Below are 25,936 nucleotides of genomic sequence, written 5' to 3' on the forward strand. Positions count from 1 at the left end.
CATGGTGTCCCATCTCGATTCCAGTCAATTTTGCATTGAAAAGTCAAATGGCGCTCCTTCGCTTCCGAGCTCTGTCATGCGCCCAAACAGTGGTTTACCCCCACATATGGGGTATCGGTGTACTCAGGACAAATTGTACAACAACTTTTGGGGTCCATTTTCTCCTGTTACCCTTGGTAAAATAAAACAAATTGGAGCTGAAGTAAATTTTTTGTGAAAAAAAGTTAAATGTTCATTTTTATTTAAACATTCCAAAAATTCCTGTGAAGCACCAGAAGGGTTAATAAACTTCTTGAATATGGTTTTGAGCACCTTGAGGGGTGCAGTTTTTAGAATGGTGTCACACTTGGGTATTTTCTATCATATAGACCCCTCAAAATGACTTCAAATGAGATGTGGTCCCTAAAAAAAAAATGGTGTTGTAAAAATGAGAAATTGCTGGTCAACTTTTAACCCTTATAACTCCCTAACAAAAAAAAATGTTGGTTCCAAAATTGTGCTGATGTAAAGTAAACATGTGGGAAATGTTACTTATTAAGTATTTTGTGTGATATATCTCTGTGATTTAATTGCATAAAAATTCAAAGTTGGAAAATTGCGAAATTTTCATAATTTTCGCCAAATTTCCGTTTTTTTCACAAACAAACGCAGGTACTATCAAAGAATTTTTACCACTATCATGAAGTACAATATGTCCCGAGAAAACAATGTCAGAATCACTGGGATCTGTTGAAGCGTTCCAGAGTTATAACCTCATAAAGGGACAGTGGTCAGAATTGTAAAAATTGGCCCGGTCATTAACGTGCAAACCACCCTCGGGGCTTAAGGGGTTAAGAGTTGCAGTAGTCCAGACGAGAATGAATGAGAGCCACAGGAAGTTTTGCAGAGTCAAAGCTAAGAAAAGGCTGAATTCTAGAGATGTGTTGGAGGTGTAGGTGACATGAGTGATCGGATGCAGACAGTAAGGAAAAGATCTTAGTCAAATATAACCCCAAGACAGTAGGAATGCTGCAGGAGAGTAAAGGTAGAAACACACACAGAAATGACAACAATGTGTGTGAGACAGTGTAATGCAAGGAGTTCAGTTTGTGACAGATTCAGTTTTAGATAGAGGGAGGACAATGTTAGAGACAGTGTAAAAACAATCATTGATATTTTGTAGCAATGCAGGGGTGATAACAGGAGACAATGTGTATAATTGTGCCATCAGCATAGAGATGGTACTGTAGGGGCAGTATACAAGGAGAAGAGGAGGCCTAGGACTGAACCCTGAGGTACCCTGACAGTGAGGGGAAGAGGAGAGGAGCAGCAAATAATGAGGACATTGCAACTCTTTTCAATAATTTCACACTCATTTAATTTCATTTTGAGAAAATGTCATCATTAAAGGTTTCCCAATCAAGACCATAGGATAGATGATGAATGCATGATCAAAATAGGTCATTAATGTCAAACTAGTAGAGGTCCAACTCCTGGCATTCCACGGGTTATTAGCTTCGGTAGTAGCAGGATGTAAACACTGAACAAATCTGAAACGCATACATCCATACAAGGTGCAGCGGCTGCTGCCGAGAACGCCGCTTGTATCTGATCTGCAGCACTCGGCAGCAGCCGCTACACATTGAATGAAGCTGCACTATTCAGCTCAGTTCTATGTTTATATGTGCAGCACCAGATAACAGCTGATCGCTGGGATACTGGGCGCCGGATGCCAACCGATCAGGTATGTATGCCTTATCCTAAGGACAGGTCATTTCTACTACAGGTCTGTGCAACCCCTCTAACCGTGATAATCAAGAAACAATACACAACAGCAACATGACATAATGAGTAAGCAATCTGATCTCATTAGCTTGGGGCAGTGGGGTCATTGTGGGTGGTAAGGCAATGCAGGCAAACAGGCATGTAACCAATACCAAAAAAAAGGGCATGCTTGGTTAGTGCATGATCTAACTTGTGTCAGTGTTGAACTGACAGTTCTAAAGCATAGAAATACTTGTGCATTGCTTTGCTTTATAACTGCAATCAAAGCTGCAAAAAGCAAAGCTCCATAGTGAGACTAAGTACATATAAATAATTTAAAAAAATAGCAAAATATATAAATCAAGGGTGGTTTTGGCACCTCAGGAACTCTCCCAGAGGGTCATGGCACCCACAAACCATAACAGTAAAACCTGCACTATAGTATGGCACTCCTTCCGTTCAGAGTTTTGCACTGTGCCTTAAAAGTAGTTCCCGATTACATGTAGGGTATTGGCGCTCTCAGGAGAAATTGCACAACAATCTGTGGGGTCCATTTTTTCCTATTAGCCCTTAAAAAAATAAACATTTTGGGCTGAAACATTTTAGCGGTAAAATTGTAAGTCTTTATTCGTCGCCCAATGGTATAAATTTCTGTGAGGCACATGTGGTATCAACATGCTCATTGCACATCACTTGGGGGTTTCTGCAGTTCTGGCACATCAGGGGTTCTGCCAATGTGACATGGCATTCTCAAACCATTCCAGCAACATCTGAACTCCAACATGGCGCGTCTTTTCTTTTGAGCTTTCCACTGTGCCTCAGAAGTAGTTTTTGACCACATATGGAGTATCAATGTACTCAGGGTAAACTGCACAACAAATTGTATGGTGCAATTTCTCCTGTTACCCTTGTGAAGAAAAAAAAAAAAACTGTGAAAAATTTTTGGTACTTACCGTAAAATCTCTTTCTTGGAGCCCTCATTGGGGGACACAGGCAACCACGGGTGTATGCTGCTGTCGCTAGGAGGCTGACACTAGGCAAAAACAGTTAGCTCCTCCTCAGCAGGGTACACCCAACGACTGGCACAAAGATCATCAGTATTAAAGAAAAAAGCAGTGGGAGAAGCAACAAGAAACATATAGGGTATGTGCAGACGTTGTGGATTGGTGTGAGGATTTTTCCGCACTGTTTTTGCAAAATCCGCAGATTTTGTTTTCCATACATTTACATGGTACTGTACAACGCATGGAAAACACCTGCAGATCCGCAGCGTCCACAGCAAAATCCACAACGTGTGCACATAGCCATACAGTCCCAACCAAGACACACATGCCCAACATAGGCACAAAAACCAGGGAGGGTGTTGCATCCCCAAACAAAGGCCTCAAGAAAGAGATTTTACGGTAATTATCAAAAATCCTTCCCTTAAATCCCAAGGGAGGGAACAGAAAAAAAGTGCTTAAATCAGGTCGAGCAACAGACGACCTCCGCTTGCATCATTTTTCTACCTAGGCCAGCATCAGCCGAAGCACAGGTATGCACCTTATTGAATCTTGCAAATGTAATCGGAGATGACCAGGTAGCAGCTTTGCAAATCTGGGTTGCAGAAGCCTGGTGGCGCACGGCCCAGGAGGCCTCCACAACATAAGTGGAGTGAGCCATCATTTCTGGAGGGGTTGGTCTATCCTTGACATAAGTATAACAGAGCGGATCCAACGGGAGATAGAATTGGAGGCAGGTTGTCCCCTCCGGTGACCATCAGGAATAACGAACAAAGAATGCTGTTCTTGAAAGGTAGAAACGCAGCTCTCTGACTAGGTCCAGTTTGCGGAGAGACCTATCCAGGAGATGAACAGGGGGGACAGGCAGAAGGAAGGAAGGACAATATCCTTGTTAATATGGAACAGGGATACCACCTTAGGGAAGAAGGAAGGCAACGGAAAAAGGACCACTTTGTCCTGATGGAAAATGAGGAAGCGGGAGCGGCAAGAGAGCCGCTAACTGAGACCCATCTGATGGACGTGTTCGCAAACAAAAACAGGATTTTTGGTTGCTTACCGTAAAATCTGTTTCTTGGAGCCTCCATTGGGGGACACAGGAACCATGGGTGTATGCTGCTGCCACTAGGAGGCTGACACTATGCAAATAAAAAGTTAGCTCCTCCTCTGCAGTGTACACCCCACCGACTGGCATTATACTCTTCAGTTAGTGAGAAAGCAGTAGGAGATAAATAACAAGGTTGAAAACCATAACCACAAACTTGAGAACTGTAAACGTGAGAACAGTCATAGAACATAAAATAGAGAACTGAGAAACATTGGGAGGGTGCTGTGTCCCCCAATGGAGGCTCCAAGAAACAGATTTTACGGTAAGCAACCAAAAATCCTGTTTTCTTTATCGCCTCTCATTGGGGGACACAGGAACTATGGGACGTCCCAAAGCAGTCCCTAGGGCGGGAAAAACAGACTTCCATCAGGTCCGAGGACTCACCACTGCCGCCTGCCAGATCCTTCTGCCTAGGCTGGCATCCGCCGAAGCGTAGATATGGACCTTGTAAAATTTGGCGAACGTGTGGATGGAAGACCAAGTTGCCGCTTTGCAAAGCTGTAGGGCGGAAGCCATGTGGTTCACCGCCCAGGAGGCGCCGACTGCCCGAGTAGAGTGAGCCTTGATCCCAGGAGGGGGCACTCTGTTCTTGACCCGGTAAGCCTCCAGAATTGCCGTTCTGATCCAGCGAGCAATAGTCGCCTAAGAAGCCTGTTGGTCTCTGCGCGGGCCATCAGGAATGACAAAAGGAGAATCCGTCTCCCGGAAAGCGGACGTTCTATCCAGGTAGATCCTCACTGCCTTGACGAGGTCCAGCTTGTTCAACGATCGCTCCAAAGGATGAGTCGGAGCTGGACAAAAGGAAGGAAGAACGATCACCTCGTTGAGGTGGAAACCACCTTGGGAAGAAAGGAAGGCGGAGGCCTGAAGACCACCTTGTCCTGGTGGATGACCAAGAACGGCAAGACAGGGCCGCCAACTCGGAAACGCGGCGGATAGAGGTGATGGCCACAAGAAGGGCCACCTTCCAAGATAGGACTGACAGGGGAATCTCCCTGAGGGGCTCAAAGGGGGAAACTCTCAGAACGTCCAGTACCAGGTTTAAATCCCATGAATCCACAGGGGCCCTGTACGGAGGAACAGTGTGGGCCACTCCTGAAGAGAGGTCTTAACCTGTGGTCGGGAAGCTAAAGTCTTCTGAAAAAGGATGGAAAGCGCAGAGACCTGGCCCTTCAGGGAACTAAGAGCCAGGCCCGAATCCAGTCCTGCCTGAAGGAAGGCCAAAATGGAAGGCAGGGAAAAGGACATAGATGCCTTCCAGGTACGATAGTAGATCCTGGAAGACGAAGGCTTCCGAGCCTGAATCATTGTGTGAATAACCCGGTCCGAAAGGCCGGACGCTCTTATAACTGCGGTCTCAACAGCCACCGATTGGAATGACCGGCACCCCTTCCGCTTTGATCTTCTTTAACAGTTTGGGAAGTAATGGAAGGGGTGGGAACAGGTAGGGCAGCACGAACTGTGACCAAGGAATGGCCAGAGCGTCGACACCCACTGCGAGAGGATCGCGAGACCTGGAGATGAACTGTGGAACCTTCCTGTTCATTCGAGACGCCGTGAGATCCACATCCGGAGTCCCCCATCGAAGACAAAACTGATGGAAGGCCTCCAGATGCAAGGACCATTCCCCTGCCGCGAGGCCCTCGCGTTTGAGGAAGTCAGCGGCCCAACTGCCCACGCTGGGGATATGCACCGCGGATATCACTGTAACCGTTGCCTCTGCCCAATGGAGGATCTTGGATACCTCGGCCAAGGAGCTCCAAGTCCCCCCTTGATGGTTGACATATGCCACCGCCGTGGCATTGTCCGTCTGGATTCGGATTGGAAGACCCCTGAGACGAAGGGACACAAAATGGCCCGGATCACGAGGACATTGATCGACAAGGTTGCCTCCTGCGTCGACCAGCGGCTCTGTACAGTCAGGTGGCGAAACACCACACCCCAGCCGAGCAGGCTGGCGTCCGTCATCACCACCTGCCAGGGAACTGGAAGGAAGGACCGGCCCTGGGAGACGAGAGGTGACGTGAGCCACCAGTTGAGAGACTGTTTGGCCTGGGGAGAGAGTCGGATCGGGCGGTCCAGGGAGAAGATGGACCTGTTCCACTGAGACAGGATGGCTTGCTGAAGAGGTCGCGAGTGAAATTGGGCGAATGGGATCGCTTCCAATGTTGCTAGCATCTTCCCCAAAACCTTCATGGCCGACCGGAAGGAGGGAGACCGAGGGCCCTGGAGTACGCGTATGTCCCGACGAAGGATGGATCTAGTCTTCGGGAAGATCTTCGTCTGACGAGTGTCGAAGCGCATGCCCAGAAAGATGATGCGCCGAGAAGGAATAAGGCAGGACTTCTTCCGGTTGACCCGCCACCCGAAACGGACTAGGGTGTCGAGAACGATGGACAGGCTTTCGTGGGCCTGAGAAAAGCAGGGAGCCTTGATGAGGAGGTCGTCGAGGTATGGAAACAGAACCAGGCTTCTGACCCTCAAGATGGCCATCAGCGCAGCCATGATCTTCGTGAAAACTCTTGGGGCGGTTGCAAGACCGAATGGCAGGGCGACGAACTGAAAATGTTCCTGAAGCACTGCAAAGCACAGGGATCGGTGATGTCCCGGGAATATCGGAACGTGGAGGTAGGCGTTCCTGAAAATCAGAAATTCCTGAGCCTCCATGGAAGCAATTACTGAACGAAGGGATTCCATCCTGAAGTGTTTCAGACGAACTCTCCTGCTCAGCAATTTGAGGAGAGAAGTGATGGCTGCGAAGAAACCCGGAACTAGGAGCGGGATCTCTTGGAGGTCGGGATTCGAAAAAACGATCCCGGGGCCGTGAAACGAACTCTAGTTTGTATCCCGAGGATACAACATCCCTGACCCATGCGTCCTCTACTGAGGAGATCCAGACGTCCCTGAAGAAGAGGAGACGGCCGCCCAGTCGGGGAGGTGGGTTGTCGACTAGCCGAGAGTCGGGCCGAGGTGGTTCTTACAGTCCTGGAGGACCTACCCTGGGAGTGGCGAGGACGCCAGGAAGGAGTGGGCCTAAAGGATACCGCCTTTTTCTCTTGACGTGCCTGTGGCCTCTGTTGCTGCTGGGAGGAGATTGATGCCGCGAAGCAACAAAAAGGCCGAAAAGACCAAAATTGACGTCTAGGAGGGGGGCGACGAAGCTTGGCCTGGGGAAGAAGGGAGCTTGTGCCCCCAGTAGCGTCCTTAATGAATTGGTCCAGCTTAGAACCAAAAGGACGAGACCCCTGAAAAAGGCAGGCTGGTAAGGGACTTTTTAGAGGACAAGTCCGCCTGCCAGGCCTTAAGCCAAACGGACCGGCGGATGGCAATCGCGTTGCTGGACGCCTGAGCCGCACAAGACGCGGCGTCCAGGGAGGCTGAGACCAGATATTCCCCGCATGAGAAATCTGGTTGGCAAGTTCCGCCAGCTGTCCGGAAGGAACCCCGTCCAGAATGCCCTGACGGAGCTGATTGGCCCATTTGGATATGGATTTTGAAACCCCAGTGGAAGCAAAGACTGGGCAAAGACTGGCTGAGGCCACTTCAAAGGCTGACTTTGCGAAGGATTCTATGACTCTATCGTTAGAATCCTTCAGAGATGCACATCCGGACAGTGGGAGGACCGTGTTGGCGAATAGTCTGGAAACCGGAGAATCCACCGACGGAGAAGCCGTCCAATTAGCGATGAGCTGCGGAGAAAAATGATATAAAACGCCAAGTCGCTTTCCTCTCAAAGCGTCTGGTCAGGTTCTCTCTTTCTCTGGTCATAATCTCCTCGAATTCCGGGTGAGGAGCAAAAAATTTTGAAGGTGGTTTAGCCCGTCTAAACGAAACCGCCTGATCTGCGGGTTCCGTAGAGGACTCCGTGATGCCACAGGTTAGATTTATCGCTCCAATGAGATTCTGAACCATATCCCTCCTGGTAGCGATTTGGTTCGAATCCAGCTCCGAAACATCCTCCGAAGGCGCATCAGAGAACGCCTCGCCTGACTCAGGGGAGGAGGACCGGGGGAAAGTCAACCGCAGAGAAGGACCGTGTGGTGAGATGGAGCGAAAAGAGGACTCAGACCGGCGTTCCTGTCTGGACCTTTTGCGGCCTATAATGGAAGGCTCCGACGGAGGTTCCTGCGACCGCTGGCTACTGCGGGGGCCTGCAGGGGTAATCGGTCCAGCACGGACACAAGAGTTAGCGACACCCGTGTTAGATATGCCACCGATTGTGACAGAGAGGAAACCCAGCCTGGGGTGGGGGTATCACTCTCGAGTGGAGCGGCCGGGGGATCCTGGGCGGTGGGAACAATCGAATTGCTGCAGGCCTGACAGAGGACGAGAGCGGCCTCCCATAGAGGTAGCCATTTTTTTTTTTTTTTTTTTTTAAAGAAAAGACCCTGAAGAAAAGCCAGAAGGTTAGGGGACAGGGGGGGCAGAGGGGAGTGTCAGTCTGCAGTGCAGCTACTCACGCAGACGAAGCAGTTCCAGACGCAGGACACAGCTTGAAGATGGTCCCCCAGGGAAGAAATCCTCTTAGAATATAATGCGGATCCTGCAGTGGTGCAGCCGAAGGGATCTGATACCCGTAGTAGTCCACTGCAGCGCACAGAGAGGCGTGCGTGGGCTAAGGCACTTGTCCACTGGGTGTAGTTAAGATGGCGCCGGTGGGCGGAGCAACACCGAGGGCCGATGGCCGGGCGGGAGAAAAGCCCGCCGAGTAGTGGGGAAGTGGGCGGAGAGGAGCCGCCGGAAGTAGGCCCCGGGAGAAGCCGGGACCTAGGTTAAAGCTCGGCGACCGCCTGAGGGGGGGGGGGGGGCCGCGGCGCCGGCGCTGCCCGGCTGGAGGATGCGGCCTCTGGAGAGCGGCGCAGCAGCGAAGTCGCCTCAGCAAGGGGGAAGCGCTGCCGCTGGAGGTAGGCCCAGGGGAAGCCGGGGCCTAGATTAGGAGCCGACGACCGCCGGGGTAAATCCGCGGCGCCGAGGTAAAGCCGCGGCGACGGCGCTGCCCGGCAGGAGGATGAGGCCTCTAGTGAACGGCGCGACGACCTGCTTAGTCGCCTCAGCAAGGGGGAAAAGCACTGCCGCCGGAGCCGACAACCGCCGGGTTAAAGCCACGGTGACGGCGCTGCTCGGCTGGGAGGTGCAGAGTGGCGCGGCAGCCAGCAAAGTCGCCGCATAGCAGGGAGAAGCGCTGCCGCCGGAGCCCTAAATTAGGAAGGTGGCGACCACCGGAGCGGGACGCGGCGAAGCCCCATGCGGTCGCAGGAAAATATCAGCTTTAAAGCCAGCCGCGCTGGAAAGAACCCCGGAAAGTGCTGCGAAAGCGGCAATCTGCGATTCCCAGGACCCCTTTAGGACAGCAGGCCAGGGAAAAAGATGGCCTGGAAATGCCAAGAAAAAGGGAAAACCAAGGGACCCCGGGGCTAGGAATACTCACCTAAAACATCCCACGCCGTCCTTACTAACCTCAATCCGGGGAAGATATCAGACGTCCAGGGAGCTGATGGACGTCCTCGTCTCCTCCAACCGACAGGCTCTGGTGGGCGAGTGGGTGGGGGATGGAGCCAGGACCGGACTTCTGAGCACGTTTGTGTGCTAGGCTCTTGGTCCTGCTGTGGAATCTACGAGGATACGGGGTGGCAGTACACGCCGTACTCATAGTCCACCTTGTGGGACTACAGGTGTGACTGTTCACCCTGTATCCTTCCAGAAAAACCTGAAAAGAAACGACGCACATTGAGGTAGATAAGGGTCTAATGAAAGACCCGTGTCCACCTCCTACTGACACTAAGCTAAACTGAAGAGTATAATGCCAGTCGGTGGGGTGTACACTGCAGAGGAGGAGCTAACTTTTTATTTGCATAGTGTCAGCCTCCTAGTGGCAGCAGCATACACCCATGGTTCCTGTGTCCCCCAATGAGAGGCGATAAAGAAAAGGCAACCTTCCAAGAGAGAAGAGAAACCGAGATGTCCTGAAGCTGATCCCTCATAAACGCTCAAAACTAGGTTAAGTACCCACTGGTCCACAGGGGAAAGATATGGAGGTGCTAGCAACGCCCTGAAGGAAGGTCTTGACCTGGGGAAGAGAAGCCAAATTTCGTTGAAAGAGAATTGAGAGTGTGGAGAACTGACACTTGAGAGTACTAAGAGACAACCAGGACTCTAACCCTGATTGTAAGAACGTCAGGATAGATGGAAGGGAAAAAGAACGGGAGCTGTACGACTCTTCACACCATCAAAAGAAGGCCTTCCAAGACCGATAATAAATGAATGAAGACGTGAGATTTCTCGCCCTGATCATGGTCGGTATGACAAAGCCTGTATGAGAAGCCTGCATCTCTCAGGAATGTGCCTTCAATGGTCATACCATTAAATTGAGACACTGAGAAATCTCGTGGAAGAGGTGACCCTGAGAAAGTAGGTCTGGGAGTTTAAAGGGTACATCTGCAAGCAGGTTGACTAATTATGCATACCAGGCTCTTTTGGGCAAGTCTGGAGCCACTGGAATGATTGGAACACCTTCCGCCTTGATCTTCTAGACGAGTCTGGGAATCAGGGGAAGGGGTGGAAAGAGGTACGGAAGTTGAAACTGAGACCATGGAATGACCAGGGCATCATAACCAATCTCCAGAGGGTCACGAGACCTGGCGATTCATCCGAGACACTATCAGATGAACATCACGAGTACACGAGACAGATCTCTGAATACAGAGGGTTTGAGGGACCACTCGCCTAAGAGACCCTGACTACTTAGTAAGTCGGTATCCCAGTTATCCATGCCTGGAATATTGTCCGCTGATATTGCTAGCACGTGCCGCTTAGCCCAAGCTAGAATTCGAGAGACTTAACATGACTGACCAGCTGCGTGCACTGCCCTGATGGTTTATATATGCCACCGCCGTGGCTTTGTCGGATTGAATTCGGACTGGTCGGTCCGCTAGCAGGTCCTGCCAGTGGAGAAGAGAAAGGTAGATGGCTCTGATTTCCATGAGATTGAGGGAAAGGAAGTTTCACGAGAATTACCAGCAACCCTGGACTATGCGGTGAAGGAAGACTATTCCCTATCCAAGGAAACTGGTATTTGTTGTGACAACTTGCCAACGGAGAGGGAGGAATGATCTCCCATGCTGAAAGTAGAGGGAGACTCCACATTGCCAAGGATTATCTCACTTGAAGAGGCAAAAGTATGGGGATATCCAGAGAAGAAATCCTTTTGTCCAAAGGTGACAGAATGACCACCTGAAGGGGCTAGTATGGAATTGTGCGAAAGGGTCAGCTTCCATCGTGGCAATAATCTTACCCAGATCTCTCATGAAGAGCCGGAGAGAGAGAGGGTGGGTTTCTTAGGGAACAAATTTCCAGATGGAGTGGCAAGATCTTTTTCTCTGGGAGAACAACTCTGGCATGAGCAGTATCCAACAGTATGTGCCTAGGAATACCAGGAGCTGGCCCGGGATCAGACTATTTCGCCGTGTTGATCACCCAGCCTAGACAGGAAAGTGTCCAGGGTGATCTTAACACTTTTGCAACAGTCTCGGAAGGACAGGCCCTTGATAAGGAGGTCGTCCAGATAGGGAATGACTACTACCCCCTTGGAGCAGGTAATTGCCATGATGACCGCCATGACCTTGGTAAACATTCTGGGGTAACCTGTGGTAACAATCTCCCTGACCCAGGCGTCGTTGAGTAGTTAGAGCCACGCATTCCGGAAAAGAAGAAGGTGGCCACTCACCCGAGAGGATTCCCAAGTGGGGTGATCCATCATGAAAAAGAGAATCTATTGAAACGGAACCCTGAGGACTTGGCAGAGCGGTCCTTTGGGTGCCATGCTGGGTGTTGTGAATTCCGCTCTTGGGCTTTCTCCGGTGGTTGTAAGTGGCACTTTTGTGCGTTCGGTTCTTGGGCTCCCTCTTGTGGTTTCAAGTGGTATGGCTGCTCCTTGGAGTTAGCTGTCATCAGCTGCCTCCACTTATCGTCTCTTATGCTCGGCTATTTATGCCTGGCTCTTTCTTCAGCCAGTGCCACTTGTAAATGGTTCCTGTTTGGATTCACATCTCTTTGGATTTCCCTGTTATCCTGACCAGTTCAGCAAAGCTAAGTTTTTGCTTGCGCTTTTCTGTTCACAGATTGTGGACTTATCCGTTCAGTGCTTTCTATGTTTGTCCAGCGTTATCAGTATGAATTAATTCTGTCTTGCTGGAAGCTCTGGGAAGCAGATTTACCCTCCACACCTTTAGTCAGGTGTGGAGATTTTTTTTGTAAACTCTGTGTGGATTTTTGTAGTGTTTTATACTGACCGCACAGTATTCCATCCTGTCCTATCTATCAAGCTAGACTGGCCTCCTGTGCTCATCCTGGTTTCATTCTGTGTATGTCTTTTTCCTCTCCACTCACAGTCATTATTTGTGGGGGGCTAATCTATCCTTTGGGGATTTTCTCTGAGGCAAGATAGTTTTCCTGCTTCTGTCTTTAGGGGTAGTTAGCTCTTAGGCTGTGACGAGATGCCTAGGGAGAGTTAGGAGCATTCCACGGCTACTTCTAGTGTTGTGTTGAGCTTAGGGACTGCGGTCAGTACAGTTACCACTTCCTTCAGAGCTCGTTCCATGTTGCTCCTAGACCACCGCATCATAACAGCTGGGGATAATTTGAAGGACGGCTTCCTTCTCTCTGAGCACGAGACCGGTCTCACTGACAGAAGGTCTCGGAGAAGAAGTGATCAAAGGGGCAAAACTGAAAAGAACGTCTTCTGGTAAAACGTGTTTAGGCTTATTCTGGAGAAGAGAGATACTCAACGCTGGTCGCATTCGAGATGCTCTGATCCAGCTTAGACCCAAGTAGACGTGATCCCTGGAAGGGGAGATTTGTGAGGGACTTCTTGGACGTTGGGTCAGCATTCCAGGATTTGAGCCAGAGGATTCTGCGTATGGCTACAATATTGCAAGCAACAACAAGCAGTTGGCTGCTTCCAAAGACGCATGGAGCAAATATTTACCTGTGCGGGCTATCTAATCCGCATGATCCACCAGTTTGTCCGGTGAGGCAGCTGATAAAATGCCCAGCCAAATAAATTTTTCCCCAGGTGGAAACAGACTTGGCTAGCCATGAAGAAGCGAAGGGGGGACAGAAGCACCAGCAGTCTCAAAGGCAGACTTGGCTAAGGCTTCGATCTGTCAGTGGCATCCTTGAGGAAGGAACCATCAGGGAGTGACAGGACAGTTTAAGCGGACAGGGAAGAGACTGGGAGGTCCACAGACATGTATTCTACCCATTTGTTGAGGAAATCAGGACCAAAGAGAGACAAGATATCCAACTGCCTTCTACCTGAGAAGCGATTTTCTGGGTGCTCCCACTATTTGACAAAGATTCCCTCAGACTCCTTGTGATTAGAAAAAACCCGGGGAGGGCATTTTGCCTTTTTGAATGAGACAGAGTGATCCGGGGTTGGGCACTTCTCGTCCTTAATATTGATAGTTTGATTACCTGCCGATATAAGGCTGTCGGCCATATCCTGGAGCTTGGAAGATTGGTCTGTGTCGGGATCAGATTCTAACTGGGAATCTAGATCGGACTCTGGGGAGGAGTGGGATACTGAAGACATCCTGGAGGATGTAGAATTAATAACACACAAGAAAGAACGGATCTGGGATCAGATTCAGGTCTGCCTCCTAATGACACGGAGTTAAAACCGATTATGTTTTGTGCCAGTCAGTGGGTGTACCCTACTGAGGAGGAGCCAACACTTTTTTTTGCCTTGTAGCGACAACAGCATACATCCATTGTTACCTGTGTCCCTGAATCAAGCGAATTAGGCTACTTTCACACTAGCGTTTTCTGCAATCCGTCACAATGCGTCGTTTTGCAGAAAAAACGCATCCTGCAAAAGTGCTTGCAGGATGCGTTTTTTCCCCATAGACTTGTATTGACGACGCATTTGCGACGGATTGCCACACGTCGCATACGTCGAGCGACGGATGCGTCGTGCATTTGCGTACCGTCGGGAGCAAAAAACGCTACATGTAACGTTTTTTGCTCCTGACGGACCGCTTCTTCCGACCGCGCATGCGCGGCCGGAACTCCGCCCCCACCTCCCCGCACCTTACAATGGGGCAGCGGATGCGCCGGAGAAATGCATCCGCTGCCTCCATTGTGCAGTACGTTAAACGCTAGCTTTGGAATCTCTCCCCGACGCATCGCGACGGGGAGATTCCGACGCTAGTGTGAAAGTAGCTTAAGAAATGTGATTTTTTTTTTATTTTCATAGGTCAACATTATAAACTTCTGTGAAGCACCTGGGGGATCAAGATGCTCGCCACACATCTAGATACAATCCTTGAGGGGGTCTAGTTTCCAAAATGGGTCATTTGGGGGGTTCGACTTTTTAGGCACATCAGGGGCTCTCCAAACAGAACATGAGGTCCGTTAATGATTCCAGCAAAGTCAAATTGTGCTTCTTCCCTTCCAAGACCTGCCGTGTGCCCAAACAGTTTTTTTTCCCACATATGGAGTATTAGCGCACTCAGAAGAAATTGGTCAAAAAATTGTATGGTGCATTTTCTTCTGTTACTCTTGTGAAAATAAAAAAAAAAAAATTGCGTCTAAAGTAAAATTTCACATTACTTCAGTTCCTGTGAAGCACCTGAAGGGCTAATAAACTTCTTGAATGTGGTTTTGAGCACCTTGAGGGGTGCAGTTTTTAGAATGGTGTCAATTTGGGGTATTTTCTGTCATAAAGGCCCCTCAAAGTGACATCAGATGCGATGAGGAACTTAAAAAAAATGGTTTTGTAAATTTTGTTGTAAAAATGAGAAGCTGCTGGTCAACTTTTTACCCTTACAATTTCCGCCAAATTTACATTTATTTCACAAATAAATGCAATTCATATCTAACAAATTACACCACTGGCATGAAGTACAAACTGTCTCAGAATCAGTGGGATACATTGAAGAGTTCATGAGTTATTAACACAAAGCGACATTGGTCAGAATTTTTACATTTGGCCCAATCATAATGGTGAAAACAGGTTCCCCCTGAAAAGGTTGAAAAGGTTTAAGCAGGGAAAAGCAATATTTGGCATTCCAGCTGCTGCGAAACTACAACTCCCATCATACCCTGGAAGTCTCCTGACAACCAGTGGCTGTCTTGGAATGCTTGAGAGATGCAGTTTCACAATAGCTGGAGTACCAAAGGTTGCTGTTGGCAAGTTTCCAACACTAGCAAAACATGGATTTCCTAATATTCCCACACAGGTGGGCTTGAGGCAGCTGTATCTGTAGACACTGCTAAAATATTCAGAGAAGTTCATCCACTTCAAAAATATGTTCTGAAATCAGCAAAAACTAATACAGAACTTCTAAAGACTTACTTTCTCGTGGATTTCTTGTGTAGACTGAGCATCACAGAATGCTACTGTAGCAACATCCTTCAATATAGGCATCTCAACCGTGCAATCCCTTCCATCCAGAAGGGCCACCAATGGACGGACAGGCATTGGACCATTCAGAATCGGCGGCCGAATACCTGAACAAAAACAAATCAGTAAAGATCTTCTCCAAATATAAGTGGCTGTCAAACTATAATTGCTTCTACACAAAATCTGCAATTTGATTATTTTTTCAGGCTTTAATCAAACCAAATATGCAAAACATCGCAGAACACATCAATTTTAGGTCTATCCACGAACACCATATTATAGTTTATATGGACCTAATGTAATATCTGTAGAAGTGAGGTCCCCAAACCCACTCAACCACTGAGATGGAAATGAGGGCAGCAGGATTATGCCTGTAACGAGAACCTGGGTAGAGAGGATTTATCATCTGTGTTGCCAATTTAAACACAATCCAAGTGATCTCAGGAAAAAGCGGTTTAATGTCAACGCGTTTCAGAGTCCATCTGACTCCTTCCCCAGGACACGACCACAAATAAGGAAGGAATCAGATGGACTCAACCATGTTGATATTAAACCACTTTTTCATTTGGATTGTGTTTAAATCACTGTAAAGCGCTCTGTGCCATCACATGGTGCCCCTCAGCAGTGCTGTAAAGCGTTCTGTGCCATCACGTGGTGTTTCACATGGTGCCTCTCAGCAGTGCTATAAAGCGCTCTGTGCCATCACATGGTGCCTCTCAGCAGTGCTGTAAAGCGCTCTGTGCCATCACATGGTGCCTCTCAGCAGTGCTGTAAAGCGTTCTGTGCCATCACATGGTGCCTCTCAGCAGTGCTGTAAAGCGCTCTGTGCCATCACATGGTGCCGCTCAACAGTGCTGTAAAGCGCTCTGTGCCATCACATGGTGCCTCTCAGCAGTGCTGTAAAGCGCTCTGTGCCATCACGTGGTGTTCCACATGGCGCCTCTCAGCAGTGCTGTAAAGCGCTCTGTGCCATCACGTGTTCAACATGGCGCCTCTCAGCAATGCTGTAAAGCGCTCTGTGCCATCACATGGTGCCTCTCAGCAATGCTGTAAAGCGTTCTGTGCCATCACATGGTGCCTCTCAGCAGTGCAGTAAAGCGCTCTGTGCCATCACGTGTTCAACATGGCGCCTCTCAGCAATGCTGTAAAGCGCTCTGTGCCATCACATGGTGCCTCTCAGCAATGCTGTAAAGCGCTCTGTGCCATCACATGGTGCCTCTCAGCAATGCTGTAAAGCGTTCTGTGCCATCACATGGTGCCTCTCAGCAGTGCAGTAAAGCGCTCTGTGCCATCACGTGGTGTTCAACATGGTGCCTCTCAGCAGTGCTGTAAAGCGCTCTGTGCCATCACATGGTGCCCCTCAGCAGTGCTGTAAAGCGTTCTGTGCCATCACGTGGTGTTTCACATGGTGCCTCTCAGCAGTGCTGTAAAGCGCTCTGTGCCATCACATGGTGCCTCTCAGCAGTGCTGTAAAGCGCTCTGTGCCATCACATGGTGCCTCTCAGCAGTGCTGTAAAGCGCTCTGTGCCATCACGTGGTGTTCAACATGGCGCCTCTCAGCAATGCTGTAAAGCGTTCTGTGCCATCACGTGGTGTTCAACATGGCGCCCCTCAGCAGCGCTGTGATCATGTGATGGAGTACTACTCCTTCCTACCAGTACATGATTGCACGGCTTCACATGATCCACAACTCATGTGATCACCCATGTGACTGCACAGAACCAGGAAGTACCTGTTTTTAGTCATGTTGGAAACTAATTTTAATTTCTAAGTTATGATAGAAAACCAAACTACTGCTGTAATACACAGAAGAAAAATAAAGAGAACCTGTCAGCTGATAAATGCAGCCAGTTATGTTTTGACTCTGAAACGCTGCGGCATTTCAGAGGGAAACATACTTTATTAGCAGATTAGTCGGACATGTGGGTCCCCGGCGACGTCTCCCTGCCTGCTGCCCTGGACTGGCAGGTCTCTGACTATACGGGCACGTATAGCAGTCTACAGCATGGCCCCGGTGCCTGGAATGTCAGAGTCAAACATACCTGGCTGAGTGCATACAGCCAGTGCCGGAGCCATGCTGCCCACTGATTGGTCAGCATGTATCAGCTGGCAGGTTCACTTTAAATGTAAAGATCTGATGAAATAGAGTGACCTACAGGAAGGAAAAAAGGTTATGTACTTAGGATAGACCAGGAGGAATAATATTACGACACATGGTCGTGGCTCCGAGTCCCATGACTATAAATGGAGTGTCAGCACAAAGACTGTTCAAACCAAACACAGGCACTCAGTGCACCCTTGGTGCGGCCAAACAGTTCACAGAGCACCTTCCAACCGATTTGTTTTCTATCTCCACCCTCCCCTTCCTTGATTGACAGCTGTAGATTTACAGGAGAAGGGTAAGGCTAGAGCTAAATCGAGAAGTAAACTGCTCGGCCATGCTAAGGCTGCACAGAGCTTTGTTTGGACAGTCGTTTAGTGTGGAAGACTCCCTTTAATACGAACACTTGTACAGGGCTAGAGGATACAAAAGCCCAAGGCTATATCTAAGGCAAGGTTAAACATCATTTAGAAATGGTCTTGATTCTGTACAAAGAAAACCACGAGCCTGTACTTTCTATATCAAGTGATACATGACTATAGGCCACTGGGGCATGTGTTAGACAATGGCCTGCTAGAACCACAGGTCCCTGCCAGCTCCCAATTATGCTTCTAACCCTCACAGATTCGATCCAGGCGTTGTCTCTTTACTTTGTGCTTGTCCATGATTCTGGCCTTAAAAACCGCCTGGAAACAAATGGAGAAATGTTATTAGCATTCAGACAGAACAAAAGGGAGCATGAAAACAATCCTCCGCGAGAGCTCAGGATTCACTTACACTAGTGCGCGGCTTCTTAGCTACGCGCCCAGGCACAGGGTACGCCGCCCCAAGGGACTGATCTAACACCTGGCATCAAGCAGCAAAACAACCAGCCCAACCCGAGGCGCTTACCTCTCCTTTGGGGACCCCTTAGCAACTACACTGTCTATCCCCTAGGTGTGCTGGATAATTGGATGTCCTCTCCTTTTGTTTCAGCACATACACGTAGGGCCTACCTGTCCAATTCATTATCCCGGGATGTGATAAAGAGGCCAATTATTCAAAATCGATAATTGCTAGAAAACAATAATACTGAAGATTGCCAACAATACGTGTACATAGTGTCGACATAGGCATGGATATTTAAAGCACGTGGTGGCTTTTTGGGCATCTCCAGATGTCAGGAGAGAGTATGAGGGTTCCTGGTCGGACATCCAGCATGCGGCCAGCCGCCAGGGTTAGTAAGCAGGGCTGTGGAGTCGGAGTCATGGAAATTGAGGAGTCGGAGGTTTGGCCCCTGTTAGTATAACTCCACATCCGCAGAGGTGAGGGGGTCAGAGGACATCACATCTACTGCTACCAAGCAGATGTCAATAGACGGGACTTCACTTTTCCCATTCACCTCACAATGTAAAGTGAGCAAAGCCCCTATACGCTTTAACTAGCGGTCAGCTGGTTCAGTGGGCAGGTATTCCGCCAGACTGCCAGGTGCTCTTGTGTTCTCTATGAGAGCACCTCTATCAGACATTTCTGGTGGTGGCATACCGTGGTTAAAAAGAATCTCAAGTCTGCAATTGAACATGCCAGATCCATATTCCCCCTCGACACGTGACGTGGCCTAATTCCCATGAGATTGTCAGCCACACCAGCAGACGTCGGCGGGTACAGCAGTCCAATGTATATAGGGACCTTTAACCCCACTGGCAATGTATATGGAAGGTGGATTGAGTACAATTCATGGGTTCATCCAGCTGCAGAAATGCTGTGGATTTTCACCATGTTTCAAATGTTTTGGTGGCGAAATCTGCTCTGAACCAACAGCACAATCCACATTTGAACAATTTGCAGAGGGAGTGAATAACTTGGAATCCCCCTTTCCCAGCCTGGCCCCCTAGCTCCATTATCACCTGACTGGCCCCCAGCATTATTGGTTTAGGGGGGGTCGCCGTGAGTCAGAAACTTATAACTACATGAACCTTTGCCGAAAATTAAGTGAGCATCTGTAAGAATGTGTTTCCGATTCTCGACCTCTGTGTCACCATGTCGGCGACCGCTCAATGAGTGAGCAAATCGCTCGTTCCTTGTGTGATTGGATTATGTCCGCACAGTCATCGCTCTCGGCAGCACATCTCCCTGAGCAAACCCAGGATGTGCTGCCGAGAACAAGGCGCTGTATGGGGACAAAACGCCATCTTAACAATGGTTTTGTTCCCACCAAGAATCCTTTCGCTGTGTGATCGAGCAATGAACGCCTTGTGTATGGGCAATCTAACAGTGACGCCACCGGAGACTTCAATGTCTGAAGGATAAGAATGGTTAGTGATACAAACACAGCCTTTATTTATAACAATTAGTCAATGGCGAACACATGATGGGTGGTGGGACGTCTACATGCCCACCATATAATCGGCAAAGTCTACTGAAGTGGTTAGAATGGCCCCCACTACCACTGGACGGGGGTGTATAATAGACAGCTAGGCATGAACAGTATTGGCAAACCTTTGAGCTCGTCAATAAAGGCTTGGTTTCAATTTATATTATTCTTGTGTCAGATACATGACTATTTGTCAGTATTTACCCCTGAAGTAATTCCACTACATCAGATAGAGCAGCACGTGCCAGCAACTGACTGGCAGGGGAGTTTTACAGTGTCCTTCTGTAAATTAAACTGCAGCACACGATGCCCTTCTATGCAGGCAAACGGCGGTGCGTGCCAGCCTAGCACCTAACAAAAGAGCAGTCTAAGGCTGGGTGCAGACGACCATCCATTCGTGTTGGAGATCACTGTGCAAATCAGAATGATCAGATTAGGAAAAGATTAGAGAAAAAATGTTGTGGAAATCGGATGTCATCCGAGTGCAGTCTGATGGTATCCATGGAATACTGCATGGCCGAGTGCGATCCGAATATTGGATCAAACTAGGGTACGTGGAGATTTTTTTCAGAGGACTTGTGCTCGGCTCTATAGACCAATATCGGTCCAATTGTGATCTGACGCGTCATCTTATCTGACTTGGACCTGAGGCTTAGAATATGTAGGGGTACAAAAGTTCTGGACAGGTGTGACATGTGGAAAGATTACCAAAGAGTGACTGGAGGCGGAGAACATGGCTGTCACTGACACGAGCCGTTACCACCGCACAGGTTCTCACCGCAACATAGGGCAATGGGAAACAGGATTGTGATGTCCTGAACTACTACATTACAGGATGACTTATGTGGCTGATAACAGGGAATAATAGACACTGCTCTCAGATACACAGTGTATGGTGCATTATGGGGGTCCCACCACAGGCACATTACAAGGCACCGCTGGGAGGTGTGGATCCATCCCTGGGGTATGCCACCCATAGGCAGCAGTGCGAGCACCTCACAGTCCCCATTACAGCCACGAGGAGCTCTGCGGGCAGGAAGCCTCCTACATAGTGATCCACCCGGCTCAGAGGCCACTCGGCGCGCTGACCGAGGACCGCCGGGCACGATGGAGCGGAGAGCCCGGCATTCCCCACACACAGGGCTACATGGACAGCTGAGCTCCGCGGCAGGACCACGCAGCGTGTAAGCAGCGCACCCCCCTAGTGCGCAGCCCCGAGTCACCACCAGCTGCACACCCGCTTTCTTTTATTACCTTCTCCTCCCCACCGGACCTGTCGCGCTCTCGGCAGCGAATCACACAGGAAACAGGAAATGACCGCCAGGGGTAGCAACGAGAACGAGCAAGGAAAGAGCGGCACCTGGCCTTGCTGTTTTAGCACGCCCTCTAGCGCTCATTCTTTTCCGCTGCGGTGTGAGTGTATAATTCATTGTGCAGCAGCGCCACCAAGCGGAAACTTCTGGTAAGTAATGTCAGTGCCTTGAATCTACGGAAGAGCAATTATATTTCGGTTTCCTTTCCTAGTAAAGCAGAGCTATTTTTATTTGTACTCTACAGATGAGCCGGGTCAGGTAACACTGGAATTCGCTTATTTATGCGTATTTTACCTGAAAATTTGATTTGCAGATAAGCTTACGTCCCTTATTATGCTCTAAGAGCACAATAAATTTAAAGGGAACCTGTCCCCTGAATTAGGCAGGACCGGTTTTCGGTCATATGGGCGGCCAGCATGCAGCCAGCGGGTAAGGAAAGGGTGAATCAAACACCCGAAAACTCCGCCCATATGACCCAAAACCAGTCCCGCCAAATTCAGGTGACAGAGTCCCTTTAAAGACGTCGTCCATGACAAATTGAACATCAAGAGGAAGTCAGAGATCAGCTGCAACCCGGACTTCTTCACGTTCGATTTGTCTGAAGCCGGAAACAGCGATGCCAGCGCTGATTGAGCGCCGGGGTCATGTGTCACAACACGGCGGGAGAGCGAGTGCTGACACCGCGGTAACGGTGCCAGCAATGGAGGTGAGTATAGGCTTTATTATTTTATGGGGGCCAAATAGTTTGATCAAGAAGGGGTTGTCCTAGTAGTGCACAACCCCTTTAAGATTGAGGCATTCTGTGCATGCGCATGCAAGGTCACTGCACTTGCCTCACATTTCACGCGCTTGTGCAGAATTTCAGAGATGTCGCGAGGGCCAGGCGGGTATAAAGAGATTATTTTTAACATTTTGAATAGATTTTACAGTTTCGAAGAACGGTGGTCAGCACGTGATTTCTATAATGGAATGGGTACAAAAATGCTGCAGATCCGCAAAAAAGAAGTGACATGCTACTTGTTTTAAACCGCAGCGTTTCCGCAGCAGATTTTCCGCAAAGTGTGCACAGCTTTTTTTTCTCTCATTGATTTACATTGTACCTCAAAAAACGCTGCGGATCCGCAGAGAATCCGCAACGTGTGCACATACCCTTAATAAGAAGCACAGTGGGCAGGAGATCTCTATAAATCCAATCCACTTTCCAGGAAGTGTAAGACACTGCATTTCTGATGCAGCGAAAATATACAGGGTCAAAAACGCACCAAAACCTTACAGTCTGCACAGAGCCATAAAGAAAAGCCTGATCAGCTGTTATTTAACTATTGCAATCATGTAATGTAAAGGACCCTAGCATCATACGCTCAATATTCCAGTCATATACCTGTTTCAGCTCCAACATTGCTTGGGTATAAGTTTCATATATGCTACACGCACATATGCACAGTCACGCTGTTAGCGCTCATTCAGACATAAAAGATTTTTCTTGAATGCAAGGAATGGACCAATTTTCATCAATGTTTGGTAGGTGTGTCAGTTTTTACCATCCAAGTTTCATCATTTTTTTTTTTACGTATGAAAATCTTTTTCTAACTCCTCCTATAGAACAAACCTGACAATCTGACAGCCCGCGGATTGCATTTGAGTGCTGTCCGATTCTTTCACACACCCATAGATTTGCACTGGTGACTGATCACAATCGTACAAGTCTCCATGATTTTGTGCAGACACTCATTCAAACATAATTGCACATATATGTGATAAGTCCGATAGAATACAATGAGTATGAGTTTTGCAGCGCCCCAGAGTCCTGGTCGTTGCAGTAATGTTGCTCTTCCACCAGGGGGAGTGATGTTACGTCTGAAGGCAATGAAGGAGACCTTCTGTCCAGGTATCACAACCACAAAACACACTTCACACTCCAGTCCGCCAGGGGGAGCCATGCTTCTATCTACTAGGGCACTCCTCACACTTAGGTAAAACTGGTGGGTTGGTTAGGAAGTGAGACAGAAGCTGACTGGAGGGAGAAGGAGATAGTCAGTGAGTCCCGACCGAGTTTGGCGGAGGCTGGTTGGAGTGGGTTCCAGCCAACTCCAGACTGCGGCCTGTGGAAGACGAAGGTACACGGAGCTGCGCCTGCATCCCATGCAGCAGCATCCTAAGAAAAGACATGAAAGGAATTGTGTTGCAGTGAGTGAGCAACGAAGTCATAGCAACAAGAGAGGAACATCAGTGGGAGACGAGCTAGAAGCAGGCTGCCTCCTTCTGAAGCGCAGTACCGGTAGCCAGAACCCCGAGGGAGTAAGGATCTCTATGCCGTTACTTCAGAGACTGGCAGGACAGTTGATTCCACGTTGGCTGCCCGACCATATACCCAGGAGGCATGGTGGCAACTTGTGGGGGCTGGGGCATCTCTAGGGTCCCTACAAAAAGCCTCAGGCCACAAGTCATACGGGTTTGTCCTATCCGTCAGGGGGACAGAGAGAAGAGACTTAACATCTACAATAATTGTGAGGACCTTACCGAGTTGCTCAGCAGGGAGGTACTACAACGCCCAGGCGCTAGAGGAAGGCTATTGAATTCCACCTGGATAAGGGGACTCTGGATTTGCCTTCAGACCGGCCGGACTCTACACACTGGGAAGCCCTGGGGACATACTTCACCTGTGGGAAGGTATACCATCTAGCTACCATAAAATCACCCCAGCGGACCCCTAAGTAGCATCGGTCACCCTGACTGAATACCACAGGTGGAGTCACGAACATTATCCCTTTAAAGACCTTTCCCCCACAATTTACAGCGGACGTTCCCCTAGGGCCACGGACCGGGTCAGCCACCATGCCATCCCCACTGACTATAGAGGAAGGGCCCGGATCCGAGTAACCCCTAGCCCTTGGGGGCGCTGCAGTTTTATCCGCCAAAAATGCTAATAGAACTCACACATGAGAAACTGACCTCTGAATGAGCCCTTAGGTGACTAGAGGCCATAAAGCTCTGCTCTCCTTTAGCTGGTGCAGATAATAGGGCAAACGGACACAAGGCGGTAAAATGCAGTCATCAAAACCTTTTACGGTGTACAGGAAAAATAAACATATTTGAATTACTCAGTTCACGGTCTTTCCACAGAGGGGCACACTACTTGCAACATTACCAACAACAGTGTAAACGGTGGAACATGTGCATCACAGCGGTCTCCCACAAGATGGCAGCCACTCTGAACAGTATCTCAGGGCCACTTGTCACTTTGTTGCAGTGCAGCTACTTTTCACTGTACCTAAGGCAAACTTCCTCCTGCAAAGCTGTGATTCTGTCTTCTCTGGTGAGAAACAAGCCTTCCTTTCACATGCTCATTCCAACGCCGAATCTATCTTCAGCCCAGACAGTCTGGGATTTACTCATCACATCTTAGGCCTGGTCTGCTGCTTCTCTTCTGTCTTGCAGCTACACCCACGCTACGCATCTTCACCACAGCCATCTCTCTGCAGCCAGGTTGCCATCTTTACCACAATCATCTCCTCTCTGCAGCATGATCGCCATCTTCACCACAGTTGTGTCCTCTCTGCACCGGGTCGCCATCTCCGCCACAGTTATCTCCTCTCTGCAACCGGGTCACCATTTTCACCACAGCCATTTCCTCTCTGCAGCCGGGTCAACATCTTCGCCACAGTCATCTCCTCTCTGCAGTGGAGTCGCCATCTTCACTACAGCAGGGTCGCCATCTTCACTACAGCCATCTCCTCTCTGCAGCCGGGTCACCATCTTCACCAGAGACATCACCCCTCTGCAGCTGGGTTGCCATCTTCGCCGCAGCTATGTCCTCTCTGTAGCCGGGTCGTCACATTCGCCACAGTCATTTTCTCTCAGCAGCTGACTCGCCATCTTCCCTACAGCCGGGTCGCTTTCTTTGCTACAGCCATCTCTTCTCTGCAGCCAGATCACCATCTTCACCACAGTCATCTCCTCTCTGTAGCTGAGTTGCCATCTTCGCTACAGCCGTGTCCTCTCTGTAGCCGGGTTGTCACATTCGCCACATATCTCTTCTCTGCAGCGGAGTCGCCATCTTCACTACAGCCGGTTCACCATCTTCACTACAGCCATCTCCTCTCTGCAGCCGGGTCACCATCTTCACCAGAGACATCGCCTCTCTGCAGCTGAGTTGCCATCTTCGCCGCAGCCATGTCCTCTCTGTAGCCGGGTCGTCACATTCGCCACAGTCATTTCCTCTCAGCAGCCGACTCGCCATCTTCGCTACAGCCGGGTCACCATCTTCGCTACAGCCATCTCTTCTCTGCAGCCAGATCACCATCTTCACCACAGTCATCTCCTCTCTGCAACTGGGTCGCCATCTTCGCCACAGCCATCTCCTTTCTGTAGCCGGGTCGCCATCTTCGCTACATCCATATCCTCTCTGCAGCTGGGTCGTCATCTTCGCCACAGCCATCTCCTCTCTGCAGTCGGGTCGCCATCTTCGCTACAGCCATCTCATCTCTGTAGTCGATTTACCATCTTCATCACAGACATCTCCTATCTGCAGCCGGGGTCACCATCTTCAGCACAGCCATTTCCTCTCTACAGCCAGGTCGCCATCTTCGCTACAGCCATCTCCTCTCTGCAGCTGGATCGCCATTTTCGCCACAACCATCTCCTCTCTGTAGCCGAGTCGCCATCTTCACTGCAGCCAGGTCGCCATCTTCACTACAGCCATCTCCTCTCTGCAGCCGGGTCACCATCTTCGCCACAGCCATCTCCTCTCTGTAGCCGGATCACCACAATCGCCACAGTCATCTCATCTCTGCAACAGCATCACCATCTTCACCACAGCCATCTCCTATCTGCAGCCAGGGTCACCATCTTCACCACAGCCATCTCCTCTCTGCAGCCGAATCGCCATCGTTGCCACAGCCATCTCCTCTCTGCAGCCA

General features: G+C 49.4%; 1 protein-coding gene across 2 annotated transcripts in view; it reads right to left on the reverse strand.

The window, feature by feature from the left end:
• LOC138675791 (C-terminal-binding protein 2) overlaps positions 1 to 21,033 on the reverse strand; it is a 35,378-nt gene extending 14,345 nt beyond the window's left edge. The window contains exons 1-3 of one of the 2 annotated variants that reach the window (XM_069764318.1): positions 20,959 to 21,033; positions 17,974 to 18,037; positions 15,203 to 15,357 (exon numbers count right to left, since the gene is read on the reverse strand). In XM_069764318.1, coding sequence (XP_069620419.1) covers positions 15,203 to 15,357; positions 17,974 to 18,016 — 198 coding nt within the window. In that variant the 5' untranslated portion in view covers positions 18,017 to 18,037; positions 20,959 to 21,033. Of the gene's footprint in view, positions 1 to 15,202; positions 15,358 to 17,967; positions 18,038 to 20,958 lie in introns of both variants that reach the window. The other variant, XM_069764319.1, reaches the window with a different exon arrangement.
• Between the last annotated feature and the right edge of the window lie 4,903 nt (positions 21,034 to 25,936).

This window comes from Ranitomeya imitator, chromosome 4, assembly GCF_032444005.1.
Source record: "Ranitomeya imitator isolate aRanImi1 chromosome 4, aRanImi1.pri, whole genome shotgun sequence".
Taxonomy (NCBI): domain Eukaryota; kingdom Metazoa; phylum Chordata; class Amphibia; order Anura; family Dendrobatidae; genus Ranitomeya; species Ranitomeya imitator.